Source organism: Sminthopsis crassicaudata, chromosome 4 (assembly GCF_048593235.1).
Source record: "Sminthopsis crassicaudata isolate SCR6 chromosome 4, ASM4859323v1, whole genome shotgun sequence".
NCBI classification, from domain to species: domain Eukaryota; kingdom Metazoa; phylum Chordata; class Mammalia; order Dasyuromorphia; family Dasyuridae; genus Sminthopsis; species Sminthopsis crassicaudata.
In genome coordinates, this window is record NC_133620.1 from 353,361,184 (window position 1) to 353,385,580 (window position 24,397).

General features: G+C 43.2%; 3 protein-coding genes across 15 annotated transcripts in view; all 3 read right to left on the minus strand.

The window, feature by feature from the left end:
• Positions 1-805: 805 nt before the first annotated feature.
• HCRT (hypocretin neuropeptide precursor) lies at positions 806-2,928 on the minus strand. The gene is made up of 2 exons (XM_074261578.1): positions 2,331-2,928; positions 806-1,510 (listed from the first exon to the last, which is right to left on the minus strand). The coding sequence occupies exons 1-2, from the start codon at positions 2,349-2,351 to the stop codon at positions 1,082-1,084; spliced, it is 450 nt and encodes a 149-aa protein (XP_074117679.1). The 5' UTR covers positions 2,352-2,928; the 3' UTR covers positions 806-1,081.
• A 128-nt stretch (positions 2,929-3,056) lies between these two features.
• On the minus strand, positions 3,057-8,744 carry GHDC (GH3 domain containing). 5 transcript variants are annotated; one of them, XM_074261576.1, is made up of 9 exons: positions 8,621-8,744; positions 8,111-8,368; positions 7,261-7,400; positions 6,566-7,079; positions 6,044-6,236; positions 5,782-5,853; positions 5,298-5,431; positions 4,828-4,916; positions 3,057-4,584 (listed from the first exon to the last, which is right to left on the minus strand). In XM_074261576.1, the coding sequence occupies exons 2-9, from the start codon at positions 8,358-8,360 to the stop codon at positions 4,354-4,356; spliced, it is 1,623 nt and encodes a 540-aa protein (XP_074117677.1). In that variant the 5' UTR covers positions 8,361-8,368; positions 8,621-8,744; the 3' UTR covers positions 3,057-4,353. The 5 variants fall into 5 exon arrangements, with proteins under 5 accessions (XP_074117677.1, XP_074117678.1, XP_074117676.1 ...); XM_074261577.1 differs by having other exon boundaries at positions 8,640-8,733; XM_074261575.1 differs by having other exon boundaries at positions 8,551-8,725.
• Positions 8,745-13,358: 4,614 nt separating this feature from the next.
• The window catches only part of STAT5B (signal transducer and activator of transcription 5B), a 75,881-nt gene continuing 64,842 nt past the window's right edge, over positions 13,359-24,397 (minus strand). For all 9 annotated transcript variants that reach the window (XM_074261569.1, XM_074261568.1, XM_074261565.1 and 6 more), the window contains 7 exons: positions 21,733-21,939; positions 20,321-20,415; positions 20,096-20,226; positions 19,191-19,361; positions 17,616-17,667; positions 16,637-16,744; positions 13,359-16,223 (listed from right to left, as the gene is read on the minus strand). In XM_074261569.1, the coding sequence (XP_074117670.1) occupies positions 16,097-16,223; positions 16,637-16,744; positions 17,616-17,667; positions 19,191-19,361; positions 20,096-20,226; positions 20,321-20,415; positions 21,733-21,939 (891 nt within the window). In that variant the 3' untranslated portion in view covers positions 13,359-16,096. The remainder of the gene's footprint in view (positions 16,224-16,636; positions 16,745-17,615; positions 17,668-19,190; positions 19,362-20,095; positions 20,227-20,320; positions 20,416-21,732; positions 21,940-24,397) is intronic.

A 24,397-nucleotide genomic window follows, 5' to 3' on the forward strand; every position in this document is an offset into this window, starting at 1 on the left:
TGAAGGAGGAAACTGAGACAGGAATAAAGTCAGTCCTAAGCTTTATTCTTCTCCTCTGTCTCTGCTGCGGGGAAACAGGGCAGTCAGATGGCAGGGGGAAGATGGAACAAGGCATGCATAACAGGAGCCATTTCCTATGCCCTCAGTTGGGTTTTTTGATTGAGGAATGTCTCTGGTCAGTTCTTTAGTGTCTGGCTGGGATATGGACAAAGGACAGAGAGATCAAATTTTCAGTCGGGCTCCTGTGTTTTCATCCCTTCCTTCTAACACTCATGCTGAAGATTTCAAAAATAGAGCCTAGATTAGTGGTTACCTAGGTGCAGGAAGGATTTCTGGGCCTGGAATGGAAAGAATTGAGAATAAAAGGGACCATTTAAAATAAGGCTTTTAAAAGAAAAATGTACATGGGGCAGAAATCTATAACTGGAAGGACCTTTGGAGCCCATCCAGTTCATGTAAGGGATGAGGAAAATGGGATTTAGAGATTCACTGGAAATTACATAGGTGGCAAATTTGAACTTAGAGCCAATCAATCGGGCTGCATCTTCAATCTCTTCTACGCCAAAAAAAAAAAAAAAAAAAAAAAAAAAAAAAAAAAAAAAAAAAAAAAATCCTGCCTTCCCTATTTTTGTGCTAAATTGTTTATGCTACAGAGAAACCCCAAAGTCTGGAGTGACTGGGGTAAACAGAAGGGTATAATTTATAGACCTTCTCTCCGTCCCTTTCTCTCTTCTCCCCTCCCTCCCGCAAAGGTCTGTTGTTAGAGAGAGGAAAGAGGTGACCGCAGTAACAGAGAAAGGACACGTTCAGCTTGAGTCATCTTTATTCCCCAGTTCCTGGGGTGGAGCAAAGACCTGGGGCTGAGAGGAGGCGGGGAGAAACCCACCTGTCTCTCCTATTCCCTCATCTGAGGCCCGAACAACATGGAAATTAAGAAGAGTTCCCACCCCCGCCCCTGCCCTGGCCACTGCCCAAACGAGGGGGTCACGGAGCAGCCCGCCTGGGAGTCTGGGAGTGCGCCAGGGTTCGGACGGCGCGATTGCTTGGGGAGGGGCTGCAGGTAAGCTTTTGCCTCCGCGGTTTACGCCCCCAGCCAGCCCTGGACCGTGTCTAGTGCTGCGGGGCTGTCGGTACACAGATGCCCGGCGCAGGAGCCAGTGCCAGGGCCCCGGGAGCAGCTGCTGTAGCCCGGCGCTCCGGAGGGACCGGAGAGGGGCTCTCCGCCGGCGCCAGCCCGGCGCCCCACCGTGAGGATGCCTGCGGCGTGGTTGCCGCTGGCTTGCAGGAGCCTCTGGAGCCGTCCCTGCAGCCCAGAGAGGCCCGCCCTCCGTTTCCCCAAGGTGAGGATGCCCGCCGCGTGGTTGCCGGCTCCGTGCAGCAGGTCGTAGAGACGACAGGAGCAGGTTTTCTGCCGGCAGCAGTTGGGCATGGGCTGAGCTGCCGCCCGGGCCGGGAGCAAGGCCGGGAGCACCAGCAACAGGAGCAGCAGCGTCACGGTGGCCCAGGGAGCCTGTGGGGGGGAGAGTGAAGGGAGAGTGGGCACGCTGGGCAGGAGGGCAAGCCCTCCCCACCCCTACCACTGTCCCCAAACCAGCACTCACGACTCCCATCTCCAAGAAACTGCCACCTAGAAATTTCAGTCCCAGTAACAAGTTTGTAGAAAATGGAATTTCTGAAAACTGGGGTTTGTGCTCTAGGGGACCAAGGGTATGGATCTGGAACTCCCCCCCCTTTGGGAGGTCTTACCGAATTCACTCTTATTAAGATAAGGAAAAGCAAAAAATAAATAAAAATGAGATAAGGAAAGGTGAAAGGGGGAAGGGGAAATAAATTGTGCCTGCCATAGCAATGGGGTTTGGGGGCCTCCACTATTCCTATGAATGGATATAGGCCATGACGCCCATCCATCTGCTCTCCATCCCAGAGTCCATCTCCGACAAATCTATTGGTCTTTTTATGAAGTGAGAATTCACCTTATACTGTTTGCTTCCCCAACTGATCTACCTCTCCCCCAGAGAAGAATGGAGCACACAGAGTGAACTGGGTTCATAAATCAGAGAGAAGTCTGAAGGCCACAGAGGAATCCTTTTCCTTTTGACAGTCACTCCTGTGGGACCAGAGCTGCTGCTCAGACCTAGGGTTATGACCTCACCCACTCCTTACTTTCCAGCTGCCTGGCATAGGGACCACGACCAGGTGCTGAACACCGTCCCAAGCTGGAGACTCTTAAGCCTCCATAAGGTCAGACTAGGCTTTCCCACCAGAAGTGAGGTGGTCCCGTCCTGCCCTGTGCCTCCTGTTCCCTTCTTTCAGATCCCCGAGGCCTTTACCTTTGAAGTGCTTGGATCCATAGTGCAGGAGCCCTGGAGAAAGGGGCTGCCAGGAGCTGTCAGGATGTCCAGTCACGGGCACAGAGCCAGGCAGATGCTGGGTAGCAGTGACTGAGCAGCTCTCGTCCCAAGGCTTATAGTGACTGTGGCTTGTGGGGGGGAGGGATGGGCATCTACGCACATCCCCTGGGTCAGACAAAGCCAGAACCCAGAATACCATCCTGGAAAGGGGCTCGTCTCCAGGCTGAGAATGGAAGAATGAATGAGTGACGGTGTCTGGGTCCTGGGAAGATGGAGAGCTCCCTGGAGATGACACCGTCGCTGGGCATTAATAAGGCAACTGCAGATCCAGGAATCCAAGAACACAAAAGCAGAGCCAGCTCTATCTGGGGACAATGAGGCTGAGGCTGAGGGGAAGTGAGGGTCGTTAAACTAATTAGAGGACATGGTGAAAAGTGGGAGGGGGGGCAGATGCTGTGTCTTGTCCTGGTCATAATGCATAAGCTATATGTGGCGAGGGAAAAGGATGAATTATTAGTAGCTCTTTATTCTCATCTCTTTGTCTCCTCAAGGCTCCAAAGCATTATTTTTCAGGAGAAAAAAAATGCCCTCATCTACCCCCGTATTCCCTTTTTTCAGCTCCCTTCTCCCCTAGTTTCAGAAATAACCCTTTTCCCCTTCCACTTCACCTTGCCGCAACTCTGAGACATAGAATCATCATACATATATGTCTAGGCAAGTTTATTGTGACCTGGCTTGTTGAGAGAGTTCTTTGGAAGCATGGGCCATCTTTTGCTTAGGCTGAGGGACTAGTTAGATTTCCTATGGTCTTTTAGTATTATTGATCCCACTGCCCCCATCCCTCCACCCCCTGTTATTTCTCCCCTAACACCAAGGCAGAAGGAATAACAGTAGTGAAATAGAAATAAAGAATAATGCATTGGGGGAAGCTAGGTGTAACCTGTCAGTAGGGCACTAGCATCAGTGACCCTAGTTCAAGTCTCACCTCAGACACTTGACACTTACTAGCTGTGTGACCCTGAACAAGTCCTGTAACCCTGATTTCCTAGCCAAAAAAATAGAAGGCAGGGTCTGGCTCCTGGCTTGTCCACAAACTAGCTGTACAGCTTTTAGCCAATCACTTAATCTCTCTGGGACTCAGTTTCTTCTTCTCTAAAATGAGGTGCTTTCTAAAGCTTCCTTCCAGTTTGGACATTATAGCAAACGGTGTTCTTGTCACAGGCCTCTGAGAACACTACCCCAACATGCTACCTGGCCAGCTGTCAATTCAGACTCTTGAGAACTGGGGACTGGATAATTGGGATGGGGCTGCGGCCAAATTATGGTAAAGGCAGTGAGGGTGAGAAGAGGGGAGGGGAGAGTGGTCAGTTTCTCATTTAGAGGCTCCAAACTTATTAGAGGATTGAGAAGGGAGATTGACTTGCCAACAGCTTTCCAATCTCCGATTTTACACCATATCTCTTAGAGATGGATAGATAGTGTGGTGAAACAGAGAGAAAGTTGGCCTTGGAGTCAGGAAAATTCAGGTTCAAACCTAACTTTAGACACATATGGGCTGTGAGAGCCTGGGAAAATCACAACCTCTCAGTGCTCTTAGAGAGTGTTTCCTCATTCAGAAGATCCCTTATATTATATATATGAAATCACAGGCCCAATGTCATCTCTATCCCCTATGTTTAAAAATCAAGTCAGTGAAGAGAGAGCAAGACACCAGATCCATTCTACTGAGGGAAGGAAAGGGGGAACAATGTCCCTCACCTCCCGGCACCTTCATCTCTGGTAAGTGTACCTCCCCCACTGTCTGCCCAGCAGTTAAAGTTAATATCACTTAGCCTGGATTGGGACCACAACGGTTCCCAAATGAGATTTTTTTCCCACTTTGAGAAAGCAAAAAGATAATAGGGTGACTGCCTAGAATCAGAAAGACCCCTGGATTATGGGCTTCCACAGAGACAGATGAGAGAGAGAGACGTCCTGTGATGGAGGTGGGGCCTGAGAACACTCAAGACACCACCCTCCTTAGCAGAAACTGGACCAGGTCTCTATGTTTCAGGATTCGGGGCATCTCTGGGGGAAAGGAGGAAAAGGGCATAAATGAGGGAGAGGAGGAAAGGAGAGTCCGAAGTTCACTAAAGCCCCCTTGGCCCACCAGGTGGACTTGGGCAGGTCCAATACTGCCTCGGAAACGGAGAGACTTGTAGGTGGGGGATGCTTCCTGGAGGCAGTGATCGAGCTGGGAATAGAAAGAACAAACAAAGCTTAGGCCAGAGTGTGTTTATAGGGTGTAGGATGGGTTGTGACTGAGGCTACAGATTATGGACTTATCACAGCTAGAAAAGATCTTAGGGTCTCTCATCTCTCTCTCCTTCATTAGGATCCTTCATTTTCTTTTCTGATTAGCTCTCTCTCCTCAACCCAAATGAATCCAAGGACCTGGGGTAGGGAAACCACAGCCCCTTTTTCCTTACTCTCTTACCTTGTGTCGATGGTCCTCAGACAAGCCCCTTACTCCTCTCAGTTCTACAAATACTTCATAGTGAGGAGCAGAGGCATCGGAGAAGGAGCCTGTAGAAAATTCACTCTTTACTTGAGGGATCTCTAAGAGAGTTCTTATCTCTCCTTAGTTCCCATCTTGGGGTACGTGGAGAAAAGGGACAGGTTTTTTGGGGGAGGATGGGGGCATATTTGGGCTTGAAAGTGGAGAACAGAAAACTGCTATTTCGTAAGAGAAAGAAAAAGGAAGGGAAATAGCACTCCAGAAGGGCTGAAGATTAGACTCTGGGAGAGGATTTCTATCAAGAAACAAGGAGTTGCCATCTGCCTGGGAGATATCAGTAACTCTGGGCAGTGGGAAGTAAGGGCAGAATGGTGGTGAGGGGCACCTCCTACAAAGATAGGGGACTGGGCAGCATGACCTCAGGAGGGGGAGATAGGAAAATGTCTTACCCACAATGCTACTTTCTGTACAGCAGTAATCCAGCAATTTGGCCCCTGGCCAGAGCCCCACGGCACAGAGCAATGCCCCGGAGAACACATCTTCAGAAACGCCCTCACCTCGGACATTGAGAGACTGACCCAGCCTATGGTGAGAGGAGGGTGGGGAGGGACCAAGGGGGTCAGATCAGCTTCCCAAGGAGAGGAACATTCAGGGACACTCTCTCTTCTAATTCTCAGGAAGGGGCTGACAAGAACCTCCCAGGAGTTTCAGAGAGAAGATTTTGGGGCTAGTTTAGAAGGAAGCCAGGATTTGGGATTAAGGAGAAACTGTTCTGTGGAGTCTCTCAGTTGGGAAGATCCTGCCGGATCTCTTCCAGACTTCTCAGCAGGGGAACCTTTCAGTCCAAGGCTCTGTCTTGGTCTGGATGTCTCAATGTCTCCTCTGAAATCCCCTGGAAAAACCCTTTAGCATTTCCCTCAGTAGGTCACTCACCTGCGGACGAATCTGACTATAGGACATTGATTGTAGAAGTCAATGACTTGGACCACATCCCCCAGGGGGCACCTATGCATGGCAAAGAGAGGGGGTGAAGTGGTAATAAGAAAGGGATAAATAAGGCAGGGGAGAGCCTCATGCCTCCATCCTTCCCTGCTCTACCAGGAGTCCCTTTGTTTACTCTTCCTCCCTCTTTCACCTCGCCAGTGCAAGGTCTGCAGGAGAAAAGGTGAGGCAGGGCCTGGGGGGCGGACATCACCTGGTGAGGCGAGCACCACTGGTCAGCACCAGCTCATACTCTTTCCCTTGCAGAGCCTCCCCTAACAGGAGCGTGCAGGGGACCTCCTCTTGGCTCCTCTCCCAGGCTGGGAGCAGTTCCACAAAGGGAGGTCCTGGGAGTAAAAGGTATCCTGGCTTCCGCTGCTTTGGGCAGAGGTTCAATCCGATCACACCTGAGCATGGGATGAAGGTGGGGCAGAGAATAAACAGTGAGCCAGGAACAGACCCTTCCCTTTGCTTCCCCAAACCGGTTATGTGGCAATGAGGGTTGTGGGAGGAGTGCCTGGAGAGAGGCATCATGGGATATTCCCTCCCCTGCTGCCCACCTGTAGGGGAAGGACAGGGCCTAGTCCAGTGTCTCCTGATGGGCTCTGACCCTTCCCGTTCCTATGCTTGGGTTTTTGCTTGTTCTTCCTGCAGGACCAAATCTCCTCCATCCAACCTGACTAAGTTGGCTCCACTCCCTGCGGGGCCCCCTCCAGAGTTCTCCCAAGCCCCTGACCTCCGGCAGCTACATAAGCAGGTGAGAAGAAAGGCACCCCTTGGCACCAGGTAGCCCCCAAGGCGGCCTTGGCCACATCTTGCCCCCCTGCGTCTGTGGTCACCACCACCTGCAGCTGGGGCCAGAGCCTTCGGGCCAGGCCCTGGGGGCCCTGCTCCAGTTCGATTTTCAGCTCTGCTGCCCGGTCGGGGGCCGGGGGTGAGAATCCCAGCTGGCCAGCAGCCACCGCTTCCACCAGGCCCTCCCAGTCAGCCCCAAGGCAGCAGAAGACATCCAGCAACTCCGTGGCTGTCCCGGCCTCTAGCACCTGCACATCCTTGGCTCCAAGAGCTGCTAAAAGCAGTGTCCGGGGGTCCCCTGCTCCTGCCGTGGGGGGACAAGCCCAGGCCAGGGGCCTCAGGGGCCAGGGGAGGGAGCAAGGCCAGGGGGAAGTGAGGGTCAAACGGGCAGTGCCTCCTGGGACCAGTGCCCCTGGATACGTCTCTTTCAGAGAATTGAAACTCAGCAATGTGATCTGGAAAGAGAGACAAGCAGGGCTGGAGAAGGCTCGGCTTGAACTCTCCCACTCCCATCACAAGCCTGGACTGGGGGATCTGCCGTCTCAGAGCCAAACCTCCCAGGGGGAGGTGAGCTTCAGGGCTCTTGGTGGGATGCCTTCTTCCCCTGGAGACACCCTTCCCACTTTCCCTGGCTACCTGTAAAGAAGACTCCCACGAGGTAGGGTTGGACGGCGGATGCTGCAGCTTTGCCAAGCCCTCACCCGAGCCCCCTGTCTTGCTGTGGGGGTCCAGGCAAGGCCAAACGAGAGGGAACTGATTCCGGAAACTGTCCAAGTCTGTGATGATCAAAGATACCCCCCCAGGGAAATACTCGGGTCAGAATCCCCTGTGTGGGAGGGCTTGGGGGACAGGGGAGGAAGGTGGGAGGAGCACCTTTGTCCAGAAGTGCCAGAGGAAAGAGCCTCTAGGGCTGGCTTGGGAGGAGACCAAGGCTGGGGACGGGAGAGCCTCCGGACCCACAACAGGGAGCATCCGTCAGGCCAGTATCCCTCTACGGAGCTGATCGGCTGGGCAAAGGGCCTCTCTGTGGGGGTCCCTCTTATTCTAAGACCCCACTGGAAGGGGACTGCTGGGCCCAGATGTTCCCATGTGTGTGGTTCCTCTAAGTCTATGTGCTCTGTATTCAGAGGTTTATAAATTTAGCGACGGAAAGGACTTTGGTCCAAATCTCGAATTTTTTCAAGTGAGAAACAAAGATCTAAAATGTCCAGCACTTTCTCCCTCTGTTAGTGGATGTGGGAATTTAGAGGGTGCGATGGAGAATGCTGGGCTTAGGAGTCAGAATCTCCAGCCATGTGATCCCTGGCAAGTCACCTAACTGGATTCTGCCTCAGTTTCCTCCTCTGTAAAATACTCCTACTCCCAGGATCATTGTGAGTTTTAAGAGAGCATTTTTACCTTGCAACCTCATAGCTCTATATAAATGCTATTATTGCCATTGTACTGAATCTGGGAACTTTTCCCAGAGTCCTTTGGAAAAACCCACCTGGTATTTCCTCTCGGAGGCAGGTGGCAGTTTGAGGTCCCTGAAGACATCGCTGCAGTGTCTGCTTCTGGCTCTGATGGGCATGTCTGGTGCTCTCCTCCAGTCGCCACATGGTCCAGGCTGCTGCCCAGCCCAGGGCTCTTAAGGCCACTCGGTGGCCCCAGGCCTTCCTCAGCCTTCGGGACCTCTGCCACCAGAGCAGGGTCAAGGGCAGAAACAGCAGCAGCAGCAGCAGCAGCAGCATCTCCATGGGAGGTTCTAGGAGAGTAACAGGGGAATCATAGCTGCTTCTCCCTGGCTCGTGGCACCCCGGGGGTAACTGAGGCAAACGGGGCCCAGGGGGAGAGCCGGGCTCCAAGGAAAGGGGGGCCGCAGGGAGCATCCTGCCCGAACTCCGGTCCCGCCTCTCTGGCCATCTTGATCTCACTTTCCCCACCTACCTCCCCTCCGCTCCGTGCTATCCCAGCACACACCACGGCTCCAATCCCCCTCCTTTCACCCCTTTTTTACTTTTGCTCTGTGCTCCTACTTCCTTTTTGATTCCAGCGAGTGTCTCATCTCCTCCCTATACCCCAGTTTCTAAGGGTCCTTCCGGGTTTCTTCCGGAAATAACGTTCCTCTTCCGGACCAGAAAGAGCTGAAGTTTTAAAGGGCAGGGCTCGGCCGGGGAAACCTAGTGGCTCGGCAGCAATCGGGCTCTGCATTTGTGCTGGGGTGGGGGTGGGGGGTTCTGAAAAGTAGAAGGGGTGTCTTAAAGGGACCGGCTGTGCTCCACTGCTAGCCCAGGGCTTTAAGGGGAGGGGAAGAGGAAAACTGGATCAGAAAACAAAAGCAGGGGAGCAAGTGGGAAAGGGGCTCTGGTGTGCGGGCAGAATGCAAATAGACACCTGTTTCTTAGGTCTCGGAGCTTTCCCAGCCAGCCTTGCAGCCTCAGAGCCTGGCAGCTACTGAGTTAAAGAGCAGAGGGGAAAGAGGAGTTGGGAGCCTAGGGAAACAGCCTGGGGAAAGGCCTTCTCCTCGGACACAGATGTGGTCGGGGCTGTTGGTCATTTGTGGAGCCATGTCCGCTCTTGGTGACCCAGGGTCACCCACCTCTCAGTGTCTGGGGTCAAACTGAGACCTGGGGCTTCCTGCCGATAGGCCTGGCACTCCTCCTTTGGGCTAGTCCCCCCACTAGTGATCTTGGGACCCAGGATTAAGCCATACACATGCAGGCCTGGAGAGATCAAACATACTGATTTTCAAAGATAGAGATTAAAATCTCCGAACTTTGGGAAAACTTTATTACTAAAGGGACGGTGGTTAAACATCTAGAAAACATCTCAAAGAATTAGCACGACTCCATCAAGAATAGGCCATCTTGTGGACATGATTCTTTCCACAAGGCACTCTTTCAAAGCAATTCCAATAGACTTGGTGTGGGAAATGCCAAGAGAGAATGTGGACAGAAGCGTTGTATTTTTACCTTGTTTTAGTTGTAGTTTGTTTTTTTTCTTTTTCATTTTTTCCCCTTTGATCTGATTTTCTTGCACAGCATGACAAATGTGGAAATATGTTTAAAAGAACTATACAGGGGCATTGGGGTGGCTCAGTGAGAGCACCAGCCCTGAAGCCAGGAAGACCTGAGTTCAAATTTAACCTCAGACACTTAACACTTCCTAGCGTCACCCCCAATTGCCTCAGCAAAAAAAAAAAAAAAAAAAAAAAAATTGCACATACTTAGCTTTTATCAGATTGCTTGCTGCCTTGGGGAGAAGGCAAAAAGGAGAGGGAGAAAATTTTGGAACACAAAGTTTTACAAAAATGAATATTGAAAAGTATTACAGGTATTTGGAAAACTAAAAATGCTATTAAAAATGAAAATACTAACAAAAAATAGGCCATCATGGAAAACTATTGTGATATAAGAAATGAGGAACAAAGTGATTTCAGAAAAAACTGGGAGAATAGGAACAAGTGAAGTAAGCAGAACTGGAAGAACCCGGCAGTTACAACATCTTGTAATGATGATCAAGACTTAGCTACTCTGATTAATACGATGACCCGTGACAAGTCTAAAGGATTCATGATGAAAAATTCTATTCACCTTCAGAGAGAACTGATGAAGTCTGAGTGCAGACTAAAACATACTTTTTCCTGCACTTTTTTTTTTTTGCTTCCCTGGCCCCAACATAATTGATATGGAAATGTTTTGTATGCCTTCACGTGTATAATTGTCTTTTCTTAATGAAGAGGGGTGGGCGGGAGGGAGAGAATTTTTAAAAATAAATGTTAAAAATAAATAATTAAAGTGGGGGGAAAGGTATAGGCCATCATGCCAAAGATTTGGAAACTGAGGGGGTGCTTATTGAGTAATGATGAACAAGTTGTGGTGCGTTAATGTGATGGAATATTATTGTGCTATAAGAAAAATGATGAAGTGATAGTTTCAGGAAACCTAGGAAGACCTGTGTGAACTGATGCAAAATAAAATGAATAGGGGCAGCTAGGTGGCACAGTGGACAGAGCACCAGCCCTGAAGTCAGGAGGACCTGAGTTCAAATACAACCTCAGATACCTAACACTTCCTGGCTGTGTGACTTTGGGCAAGTCACTTAACTCCAATTGCCTCAGCAAAAAAATAAAAAAAATGAAGTGAGTTGGAGAGCAACTTTTATAATGCTAATAACATTGCAAAGACAAACAACTTCTGAGAGACTTAGGAACTGATCAGAACAATTCAGATGATTCATGAAGAAGCACATTACTTTTAATGAGTGAGATAATGGACTTAGTGTGCAGATTGATAATTTTTTTTTGCACATAGTCAACTTGAGAATTTTTAACTAATAGTTTAACGACTTGTAATAGGTTTTTCCTCTCAATGGGGGAAAGGGGAGATGGACAAGGGGGGGTTGGAGAGAATACAGAGCAGAAAATAAGATATAATTAAAAGTAAAAAACAAATAAAGTAGGCTATGCCAGATAAATCTTATTTCCTTTTTCTTTTGGAGTTATCTAGCTGATTTGAGAAAATTTACCTAAATTTTAGCAAAGGAGCCTGAGCAAGTTACTCATTCTACATAAACATTCATCTTACATAAAAGATGGTCTTGGATGAGGGATTTCAATAAAGTGGCATAATACTTAACATTTTTATCAATGACTTGATAAAAGACAACTTTATCAAATTTGCAGATGGCCAATCTACTAGAAGATTGCCAGGATCAAAAAAAACAAAAAATAAAAACAAAAACAAAAAACCCCTCAAAAAACCTTGAAAAGCTTATCTTGGGTGAAATCAAGATTAAATTTAATAGGGAAAAATGTCATATCTTTGGGTTTAAGAAATCAACTTCATGAGTACTAAAGTGGGAGAATAGTTAAGCAAGTTTGAAAAACACCTGGGGATTTTAGGGGATTGAAAGCTCAATTAAGTTAACACTGATATGGCAGTCAGAAAAGGCTAATGTAATCTTGTACTGCACTGAAAGCACTGGTTCCAGAATAAAGAAGGTGAGAGTCTGGTTGTGTGTCATTTGGATCAGACTATATTTAGAATGCTATGTTCAGTTTGGGGTGCTACATTTTAGGAAAAACATTGATAAAATGAAGAATATACAAAGAGGAGGGTCATCAGCATTTTGGAGACCAAGTTAAAGCTTGTGAAGAACTGATCATTTAGCTTGGAAACTAGTGTGGGATGGGGAGCATTAGGTAGGGAAGAGTTATTTTCAAATACTTGAAATGCTGTCCTGTGGGTGATAGATTAGAAATGTTCCCATTGACCCGAAGGGGCAAAACTAGAAGCTTTAAGTAGAAGTTAAAAGGAAGCAAATTTAGTTTTATTATCAGGAAAAACTAATTTTGGATAGAAAGAGCTACATTGGGCAGTATAGAGTTCTTTAGGCAAAGGCTGAATAACCACGTATGGAATGTGCTATGGTATGGATTCCTTTCCAGGTATGTTCCATTAGAAAACTACTTCTATTCTGAAATTGTGATCCTTATTTTACAAAGGGAAACTGAATCCCAGAGAAGGAAAGCATTTAAGGTCACATGAGTAATAAGTAGGAACTGGGTTTTGAACCTAATCCTTATGTGATGTTCAGAAGATTCTCTAATTCTGAGATGGCAGTCTCTAGGCAACTGTGGGAATGACCTTTAAATCTACTAAGTGGGGAAACATCGAGGCAAAAGATATATATATATATATATATATATATTTTTTTTTTTTTTTTTTCTGGCAGGAGAAAGACAATGATTTTGAGCTTCCCTAATGTAAAGCTCATTCACCTTACTGAGAACTAGGACAGGGATAAAAATTGATCAGATCAGGTCATTCCTTAGGTTCTTCCATAAAGATGGTTACACAAAAGACTAGCTAAAGTAGCCATAGTGAGGATTTATGTCATATATAGAATTTTGGAGCTGTCAATCTAAGGTTGTCAGGGCAAAAAAGTTTCATAACTCCTTAAACCAAACCGGAAGTGTTATATGTGAAAACTGGGTCAATAAATTGACTTCTCATTCATCTCAGAGGAGAGGCTTGGCTAAATTTGGAATGGCTGATTATCAGGCTGCCTTCAAGGTGATAAATTTTGAAACCGTCAGGTTATTATACAGATAATAGATATATATTTGTAGAACTGAATATAAATAACACTCTGAATGACAAGAGCTGACATGTTGGAGTTAAGCATTAAAGGAAGATGGAATCTTCTCCAAAACTGGGTATCTGACATGGTTTGAATATGCTTTATCCCTAAGGAGGAGATGGGTCCGCAGGTCCATTCAAGAATTTCATTCTATACTGGTGGTGCTTTCTCTTTAAAAGTACCCTTTATGACACCCCCCTCCTCTCACCCTCCTACTCCAGGGACTGCCTACAGGGGACTGTGGGCTTGGAGAGATTGTGTAGATGATAGTGAATCAGAATGAAATGGTAGATTTTTGTGTAGATGCATTTGTCTGCTGTAATTTTATATATATATATATATATAAAACTTATAATTGTACAGTTCATTTCTGTTGTAAACATCATTAAACCATTTTCCAAGTGTTTTAACATTGAGTTCTTTAAAAAAAAATTAATTTCATTCTACTTCTGAGCTGAAGAAATCCCGTTACAGCAGTTCTGACATGTGTTGACTTTGTCTCATTTTTAAAAGCCCATTCTCACAGTCTTATCAGTGTTGCTATCCTTACCTTCCCCCATACTCCAAAACTCTGCACATATATGGAAGAAAGAAATAAACTGAAAAAGATATTGTCTCTTCAGGAGGCCTTTATTGTAACATAAAATACACAATTTTGTGACTGCCCAAAATTGTACACAATACTTTATTGGTGGCTGGCTATATATGAATCTGCTTCAACACTAAAATATGTATCTGAAATAATTTCACAAAGTTTTAAAAAGAAAAATTATCAAAAGTATTCTCTTATTTAAATTATACTCCCTTTTGGGGTATTCCCATCCTCACAAAACCCTGTGTATACCACACACTGTTGAAACATTTATGCTACTGTTCTGTGAGGGGGTGGGGTAAAGAGGGTAAGGGAAATGGTCAAAACTTGACTTTCATCAATAATCAGCACGAACAAAAGTTTGGCTCTGTATTTTGCAAAGGGGGAGGGAGAGAAAGAAAACAATCTATAATCTCAGTCCCAAATTTCTCGCAGGAGCAGCTTCTGGAAGAGTGAGGGCAGCTAAGCAAGTGCTAGGTCTCATGCTTTCTGGGAAGTCTGGTGTCCCCGGAGAGTTGCAATTGCGGGAGCGAGTGAGGTTTAAGAGCATCACCACTTCCAAGAATCTTCTTCAGCAAGAAACTGGGCGGAGGCCAGGAAAGAGAGACACATTTCTATGGTTTCCCCTTGTTCTGCTCTTTCCCAGACCATCTCAGATATGATGCTATTGTGGTGTTGCCCCCTGGTGGGCACAGGCTGCCAAAACATGAACTGAATTTTCATGCTGAGCTACTCCAGGCTTCAGGGTCAGAGAAGGGAAATAAGGAAGTAAGAAAGCTAGAGAGTCATTTTATGGATTCTTTATCATAGGTCTGGGTACCTAGGAAACATGGACTTTCCCCTTCCTCTTTCCCCCCATCCTCCAACTTCAGGACTAGAGTCCTAATTAAGTCCACCTACTGAGGTGAACAGCATCCCACAGCCAATGCTGGTGTTTCTGGAGAGTTTGATCTACTTCCAGGAAGGGCAAAGAGATGCTCCTGCTGCCTGGCAGTGCCGGGGTATGGATGCCCAGGTTAAAAAATAATCAACATATAAAACTGAGCCAAGGCCAACACACAGTGGCTTTTAAAAAGTTACCTTCCAATAAATACTTTACTAAAGAGGAATATTTCTCCATCAACATCAAGATACTTGATAAATTCATAACTTTTTTGTTAAAAAAATATCTGTTTATTTACTAGCAAGTATAAAAATAAGGTTTTTAGTGACATAACTCTCCTGGGTATGGCCATGTGCCCTTCTCTTGGAGAGAGGGAGATGGGGAAGAACCTCATAGGCCTACCCATAGGCTGTGTCTGCTCATTCCCCTACCTATGTCCAGCTACACATCCCAGCCATAGCCCACATCTCCTCAGTAGGAAGAAGCTAACGAAGAAACTACCATGAGTCAACATTATGCTAGGCTTAATTTCATTTTTCCTTTTTTTTTTTTTCCTGTTTACCAAAACAAAACCAAAAACATCACAAATAAACCAAAACCCTCAAACCTCTATCACTGCCCACAACCACACATGGGTGGACCACAGACTTCAAATTCAACAAGCTAGCCTTTGGTTCAGATGACATTCATGCCATCAAATCTTCAAGACACTCACTGGTGTAAACACTGGAAGGAAATGCAAGTGACAATGGGTATGACTGGCATAGGACCTGGGGTAAAAAGAGACAATTCTGATGACACATGAGTAGGGAGAGGTAGGAGGGAAATGAAGAGGATACATTTTAGAAAAAACAAAAGGGCATCTAACATTTATAAAATCCATAACCCTTAAAGTGATCCTAAAAAACAACAGCAACCAAAAACAAAAACAAAAACAACAAAACAAAACAAAACCCTCACACTTTAGTATCCAACAATTCAGAGAATGAGCAAAGATGGAAAAGTCTTTGAATGATCAAATTCAAATTGTGGGTAATCCCAGTTAACAAATTATTGTTTTTAACCCTGGGAAGTTAATGTGTAGTACTCCACTATAGCCCAAATGCACAGGATATTAATACTACAAGGATGTACAATATATGGCTAGTCTTTCTTATGCCCATTTCAAACATACACATCCCTAAACATTCATGCATACATGCGTTCTCACTGCGGCAATGGAGCAAATCCACACAAAAAGGTGAACCTGTATGTGCTAAGTGGTATTTGAAAAAGATCAATCCCCAACAGAAAACCTACAACTCTTTCCCCGAGTCCATTTATCTTTTCAAACTATCATAATTTCCCACTCCAACCTAGAAAAAGAAAGAAAACCTCGCTTTTTTGTGAAAAGGCAGTGATCAAAATTTCAGAGGATAGATAAAGGCAACAATTGTTAACTTTTTTGACTAATATTTGGCTGAAACAGCAACATAAGTCATTGATTAGGAGGTGCAACCTCGCTTCCACCCCTACCCATCCCCACCCTCCCAAAGCCAAAGCTCAGCCTTTCTCAGGAACTGGCTTTTAGTAAAGAGAAATTGGCCACAGTCCCTAAGGTCCTGACAACAAAGCCAAATCCTGGACAGAAAGGAGGGAAGGGGGAGAACAATACCTCACTTGAATACACAGACACACACATACATACTCACACACACACACTCACACCCACCCCACTGGCATCACCATGCACAGAAATACTAAAGTCACAACTAGTATTAACACTTCACATTATGAGTATTATTTCCAAAGAGAAGCGATTCATGGAATTAAACATCCACAAGAGCGATCCTCCGGGCAGGGGCTGAAGAGCTATGGGTTGGAGGGGTCAGGGGTCACGACTGGGCATGGGGAATCCACTGACTGTCCATTGGTCGGCGCAAGAGTTCTTCAACATGTCTTGCTACATCCATAGTGTCGTCCAGGTCAAAATCCCCATCTGGGTCAAGGACAGAGTCAGGGCTGATAAAGGAAGAGAGAACATCAGAATCCGAAAAGCAACCTCATCCCCCACTTAATCCCAGTGTTCTACACTTGGCAGTTTGAAGGCACTGCCCTCCCTCCTCTGCTCTGAGCTGATTTTTACTCCAGCATTAGCTCAGAGAAAGACGGAGAACTACTCATTTAATAAAGCTGTATCCAGTGACCCAATTTAAATCACCTGCCTGGCCACAGAATACCTGGCTGAAGGACAATATTGAGCCCACCCCATTCCTAGAGTGACCACTGGCATTTTCCATCTAAATAGATTGACAGGTCTAGGCTTTTAAACTCAGTAATCCCTCCTTAAACCAAGAAATTCCAGCCCACTAGGGGACCCTAATAGTTCTCCAATGGTCACCACCTCCTTGGGCCCCTAAAAGAACACAACCTACTTCTGTGGATACATATTATAGTGAGACTGGGAGCACACGGCTGGGGATGGGGCCTGATCCATGTAGGTGGCGCTGGCCCCTGAAGAATCTGCAGAGGCATTGACAAACCTGGAGGAAGAAGCAGAAACATAGCCTAAGACCCCACAGAGCCTGAAAGACTAAAGTAGAAACAGACCTTAAGGGAGAGAGAGAGCCTAGTAGCCTCTTCTTCTGCTTCTAAGACTAACAATTCCTTTCTGTGATGAGCCTTCAGAAAAAAATGCTTGTCTTTGCTAAACTTGGCCTATATCTTGTCCCCAGGATTGCCCATTCTAGGTCAGCATTAGTCAAGAAAAACCACCTCTGCCCTCTGTCCTTTGCCTCTATATGGGGAGGCTCAGCTTTTTTATACACTACTTGAGTCTGGGGTAGTATAAACTGGTAATCCTGGGGTTTCTGTACTGGGGAAGGCAGAAAGGGAGGTACATTACGTGCTCATGAGAAAAAGAGCTGTGGTTTGAAGCCCTTAGTATGTTAGGGCAAAAACAAGATGGCACCCAAAAACCAGGCTCAGCAGGGCTTCCTAGAAAAAACTAGACAGGGCATTTATGGAATAGTTTAGATATATGTGGGGCAGGGCATGATAAATGGAGATAAAAATTCAAGTATGTTCCAAAAAAAGAACTAGGGAGACTGAATGTGTTTTGAAGTATAGTATTTTCACCTTTTAATTTTTTTCCTTTCATGGTTTTTTCCCCTTTGGTCTGATTTTTTTTGGCTCAACATGACAAATATACAAATATGTTTAAAATATAGCATTTTTAACCTCTATCAGGTTATTTGCTGTCCTTGGGGAGTAGAGAGGCAAGAGAGGGAGAAAAATTTGGAATACAAAGTTTTTAAAAAAATGAATGTAGCTATCTTTACATGTATTTGGAAAAAAATAAAATACTATTGAGAGAAAAAAGAATCCAAATGTGCATATGATCTGAGCACTTACTCTGGGACCACCTGCTTGATCTGTGGCTTCACATATCCATCCACAGCTTTAGCTGCCAAGGAGAGAAAGGAGAAGGGGATTGAGGACAAAGGTGGTTATCAAGTGAGTAGATAATGGAGTCTTTTTCAGAAATAGTCTTTCTCTTAGGATCATAAGACAAAGACACCCAGAGGTCCAACCCCCAATTTTACCCTAGAAAGTGAGGGACAAATGCAGCCTTAATTCAGAGAATGGAAATTAAAGGCTTCACTGATACAATTAATTGGCATATTTCACTAAATTCCTCCAATTACAAACCAATGTTACAAATCCAAATTAAGCATTAATGATATGCTCACCCTATAAGAAAACATACTTCCCCCATTCATCTGCTTGCCTGTCTCCATCCTACAGTGGAGGGTTTGGCATTTTCATGGCATTCTGAGAAAAAAAACACTTGCCCGCTCACCCCAGGTGAGAACTATTCATGCAATGATATATATATATTTTAAATGTTGGCTGTTTCTCTCATTTCCCATATAAATCATCCTAGAAGAATGTAGCCCGAGAATTCGTTTTCTGAGGCTGGGGTTAAGTGACTTGCCCAGGGTCACACAATTAGGAAGTGTTAAGTGTCTGAGACCAGATTTGAACTCAGGTCCTCCTGAATTCAAGGCTGGTGCTCTATCCACTGCGCCACCTAGCTGCTTCTAGCATGAGGATTAAAACTCAGCTATTCAACTTCTGATCTTTGTGTGAAGTGCTAAATTATGGAAAACCACATTCAGAAATGGGAAAATGTAGCATTATTTCCTGGAAGCAAGTAGAAGTTTGATTTAACTGTTCATATTTATGGAGTAAATGGTAACAAAGGGATTTGTGTGCTATCCTACCTGATTCTCATAACACCCTCCTCACTTTATGGAAGAAAAGACTGAAGCTCACAGGGTTTACATGACTTGGCCAAATTCCTTCAGCCAGTACCTAGCAGTACTAGAGTTTGAATCAATGTTTTGGATGAAGTTCAGTACTCTTCCAACAGCATCAAATTCCACAGACCAATATGCTTTGTGATTAATAAGCTTTTTATGATCTGTATATGCAAGCGCCCTAATTTGACTTACTCAGGATTAAAGAACTTTAGGACTTGATAACCAGTATTGCATCTCACATCTCCAAGCAGTGACAGAATAGTAAAGGAGATTAAACAAAAGAATTGGTCAAAGAAAGCCATCTGGAAATAGATACAATAGGAAATTCTTGGTGATAAATATTAGTAGAGGGAAGCAGATGTGCATATTAAAAATTGCTTGTTAATTAAACAATCATTTGTCTTTGGAATTTGCATTATGATTTTTTTCCTCCTAGAAGATTTACTTCCTCAATTTGGCTTGGTACAAGCAAGCATTAAAAATGAGTTTTCATTCCCTAAGATATTAACATTAGGGATGAGGTAGCAAAGAAAGTCCATAATTAACATTTGCCATACTGTATAAACTGCATAAAATACATAAGTAACTGAAAATTGAGTTTATATACTGCTACCTAAGATAAAGAGACAAAAACAAGACACATCAAAAATTTGAATTCTGTTACCAGTGGCAGACTCGCACATAACTGGTGTGTAATACTTGGAGTATACTTCATCTTTTGGCCGATCAGGGAACACGTAGATAAGGTAATTCAGATCTCCCAAGCGGTCAGCCAGGGAACGGATTGAGAAGTCTCTAGTGGTAAAAGGCATCAGATTCCAAAACATCCTTTCCTCTAAATTAACAAATAGAAAAATGACACTCCATACATGGAACAGGAAACCTTTCCCTTTCCCAAGTCCACCAATATTATAGAACACTGTCTTCCACATTGCCCTTTCTGGGAATTCATCTTCAGGTTACATCTGAGATAATGACTAGGGTCAATGACCACAAAATACACACATTTTCCTTAGGTGTGCTAGGTATGAATAACCCTCACCAAATGCAGTTCTCAAATTCTAATTCCCTGGGGAGGAAATGAATTCTTAATTTTTCATCCCTCGGTTCTTAAAAAACAAAATATATTTATTGGAAAATTGATATATTACTATAGTTTTTTCAGTTTACTTTTATTTTCTCACAATGTGAAAGATAAAAACCAGCAGATCCTCTCAAACCTCTTTGAAATATCACTTCCAAGTTCAAGGCTAGATAGGGATAACCAATGATGATGCCCTTAGTTTTATTAAGTATTGAAGATATAATTAAAATGAATTAATTGATACTGTACCAAGAGCATCTATCTATATGATCTAATTTTAAACTAATATAAATATTAAGAAAAGACTCCCCCCCTCCCACTCAAAGCAGCATAAGATAATTTTGGGTATTTAATGTAATGAAGACTGCTTAATTTTTCAATTGAGAGAAAAACAGCTTTATGAAAAAAGCAGCTAACTTCAAGTGAAGCAACTGCCTGTTTGGTGGTGGTGTTTTATGTGGGTTAGGGCAAAGGAGGATACTTACGAGAATCAAATTTCCAAGCAATGGTGATGCCCCCAATTTCAGAGTCACTGAATCGAAGAAGGAAGGTCCCATCTGGTTTGTTGATAAGTAGATCATGGGCTTGTTGCTTATTCACAAAACCTAAGATGGCCCTAATCACAGAAACAAAAGGAGAAGAAACCCCATAAAGTTTTGCTCCCTAAAAAGAAAAGTTTTTTTATTTCTAAACAAGAAACAAAGACTCACCCATCATTCCAATGAGGCTTGAGATGTTTTTTTAATACTTCCATCACCCCATCAAACCACTGCCAGAAAGTGTAATTCCGTCCAGGTAAGTTTTCCTGTGTTGTGACCCAACAAAAGTTTTTTCTTTTTTTAAAAATTACAATTACAACCAAAAACAACCATCTGTGACATTCTACCTTCATGTATCTATGTTTTACCAACAAGCCTCTCTTAGTTTTATCAACAAACCTACTCCCCAAAAGAGCAAATTCAGAAGGGAGTTTTTGAAATCCTTTCCTTTTGCCCAGGCCCAACACCTCAGTTGCATGAAATCTTCCCTAATATCCACAGACCCTCCAGAGGGCTCTTTTTCTTTGTCTCATCACATTCTATATAGCATTCATCCATTTTGGGGAGGGAGGGAAGAGCTTTTTGGGAGGCAATTAGGGTGGTGATTTGTCCAGGATCACACAGCTACTAAGTGTCTGAGGCCAAATTTGAACTCCTGGCTCCAGAGCTGGTGCTCTATCCACAGTACCACCTATCTGCCCCATCATCCTTGTTTGTAAATGGATCATATTACTTCCATTAGACTAAAGGCTTCATGAAGGTGTCACTTCTTATTTTTGTTTCATTGCACCTATAAGTACTTAATATAAATTTACTGATTTGAAAGGGACAAGGAGCAGTTACACTCCAGGACAACATCCACTTTCAAACACAGCAGCTTTTTCAACTGTCACTAACCCGACCAATCCATGAGGCCATCATGATACCTCAGATATCAATGTCCAATCAACTGAATGGATAAAAAATTATTTGATAAGAGCTAGTTATCGATATAGTCTGTGAATTATCTCACCTAATGATGTTGAAAACATTTACTTTTAAATCAACATTTTCCTTCCCCTCAACCCAAACGATGGAATAAGTGATCTCTGAATACCTGAACAAAAATACTTGAATAAAAGTTGTGGTTATCACTCAGAATACAATAGTTTGCTAATATGATATTTTATCTCAGTGGGGCATAACTTTGTATCACAAAATTTTTTTTTAAAGGTTCACAGCAAATGAGACATCATAAAACATATATTTGTGCTGAACATGTCCCTATTCTCTATTTTGTTCATGTTTTGCTTCATTCTATATATTTAATTCTATGTTCTATTATAAAGAACTAAAATTGACTAAATGGTTTTACAAGTCCAGTTGCTTTAAGCATGCAAATAACAACTTCGTGACCAATAATATTTTCTTTATTCCACCAAAAATTTGGATGAGTCTCAGGAAGACCTTTTACCCAAAAAAGTTGCCAGGAGTCTTTTACTGATAAAAGGTAGAGGCTCTGGAAACATTGGGAAAAAGCTCTCCAAGCTATCTACCGTGAGATTCTCCCAAGATGTGCAGCAATCTGACGCCATTCCCCTCACCCTATTGAACTGGGACCAGGAGATAGCCATGCTGTTGTAATCCTCCATGTTGTTGCTGCTGCTGTTGAATAGCTTCTGAGCCAGGAACACTAAGTTTTCCTTTGTCAGGCCTCGGTTGCTCTGAACTTCTGCCTTGAACTTCATGTTGAGAGCCTCGCACAGTTGGGGCCACAGCACTTTATCAGGCACAGCAAATGGCACCCTGCCCTGAGGAGGAGATAACAGGGAGATCAAGTCAGAGAGAGGCACTAGCCCCACAAAGAGGACAGGTTCAGAACCATATAAGAAACAGCTAACTGACCAAACTCTTTCAGGAAAAAAAAAAATCTATGGTTACACTAAGCAGGAAGCCGTAGGATAACTCTCCCATAGTTCCTGAGTGGTATACTATTCCACAAAGCTCAGAAGTTCTCAACTTAACCTTATATACTTAGGCAAGTCCATTCAGGATAGGCTCACTCCTAAAAGCAGACCAAAACTTGCAGACAGCTTAAGAGATAAAATCACACCCAGAACCTGATTTTTTAAATGAATATGGGTGTATGAAATACAAAACTAGGACACTTAGTATGGAAGAAAGCCAATATGCAACGGACTGGTTTCATATCATTTACTCACATCTACATATCTGAAAATAATGTAAGTTAATTTATAGTTATACATCTTAACAAATGCTGGGGAAAAAATCTCTTCTTTTTAAAAAGAAATGTTTGATTATCTTTTTTCTTCCAATGCAGATAATCCTGTTTAAATCTCTCTCTCACCTTTCCTCCAGAAAGCCCATAAAAGTTCTCTCTTATTTTTTATTGTTCTGTTATTTTTTAGTCATGTCTTACTCTTCGTGATCTTATTTGGTAGTTTTTGTTAGCAAAGAATGGAGTGGTTTGCCCTTTCCTTTTTCAGCTCATTTGACAGATAAGGAAACTGAGGCAAGCAGGATTAAGTGACTTGCCCAGAATGACAAAGCTAGAAAGTATTTGAGGGCAGATTCAAATTTATGAATACGAGTCTTCCCAACTCCAAGCCCAACACTCTATCCACTGCACCACCTAGCTGCCACTGATATAATTTCCCCTTCATAATTATTATAAAAAAAAAAAAAATAGGAAGAGAAAAAAATTTAGCAAAACCATAAAATAGTACTGAAAAGCCTGATATTATATACAATATCTATCAGGGAATAAAAGAGGTATATTTTCATGACTCTTTTTGGGAGGTCAAGTTTAATCATTTTGTAACATAAACTTTAAATGGTCTTATGGTTGTGGTCCCTTCAATTTAATTTACACTGTAGTAGTCAATGAACATTTTTGTTTTTTTCCTAGGCTCTGTTTACTTTACATTGCACGAATTTTTCCTTGAATTGTTGTTCATATATGTTTATTAGTTTAGGACCAAATTAGTTTAGGCATTTCCCAATCTTTGGAAATTTGTCTTAGTTCTTTGGCACACCAAAAAGTACTGCCATCAATACTTTAGCATAAACAGAGACTTTATTTTTGTCAATGGCTCCTTCAGGTACACCGCCTGGAAGCAGGATCTATAGGTCAAAGAATATGGACATTTTTATCACTTTATACGCACAATGCCAAATTGATTTCCAGAATAGTTATGCCAATTTACAGCTCCACTAAAGATGAGTTAACAACTTTTTCTACAACCTTTCCAACATTGATTATTCCCATCTTTGGGTATCTTTATCAATTTGCTGACAACAAAGTGAAACCACCCACAGGGTTGTTTTTAATGTATATTTTTCTTATTATGTGATTTGTGGCATTCTTTCATATGGTTGTTAATGATTTGCAATTTTTTTTTTTTTTTGAGAACTGTATGTTCATCTTTGGACTTTGTTTCTATTGGGGAATAGCTTTTACTGCAGTCTTAAATATTTCTGCTATTTGTCTATATTTCATGCATATAAAACTCTTATCAGAGATATCTGATAAAATATTTTCTCCAAGTCAACTATTTTTTTTTAATTATCCCAGTTGTATTAATTTTGTTTATTCAAAAGCCTGTCAATTTTATATAATCAAAATTACTTTTTTTATATTCTTGATTTGCCTTTGTCCCTTGTCTGGTTAAGAATTCATCCCCTATAAATAACTATGAAAGGGATATGAAAAAGGCACATTAATGTACTGTTGAAGAATTGTACCCAAAATGATACTAAACTGTATATACTTTTTGACCCAGCTATGATATTACTCCAAAGAGATTTAAAAAAAGGGAGGAAAAGAATCCATATTAAAATATTTATGGTAGCTTTAAAAAACATATATATAGGCAAAGAGCTGGGAAGTAAGGAAGTGTTCATCAATTGAGGGAAGGCCAAACAAATTTTAGAATATTAATGTAATGAATGTAATTTATTAATCATTTTTTAAATTATTATGCATGTATAGCCTATATAAGACTTTTTGATGTCTTCTGAGAGAGGAAGAAAAAATTTGGAACTCAAAATCTTACAAAAATGAGTGTTGAAAGCTATCTTTACATGTAATTAGAAACAATAAAATAATATTAAGGACAAAAAAAGAATATGAATGTAATAAACTATTGTCATAATGAAAAGGATAGTTTCAGAGAAAACTAAGAGTGAATTAAAACAGAATGAAAACCGTAGAACCAGAAAAACATTTTATACAATAATAACACTGTA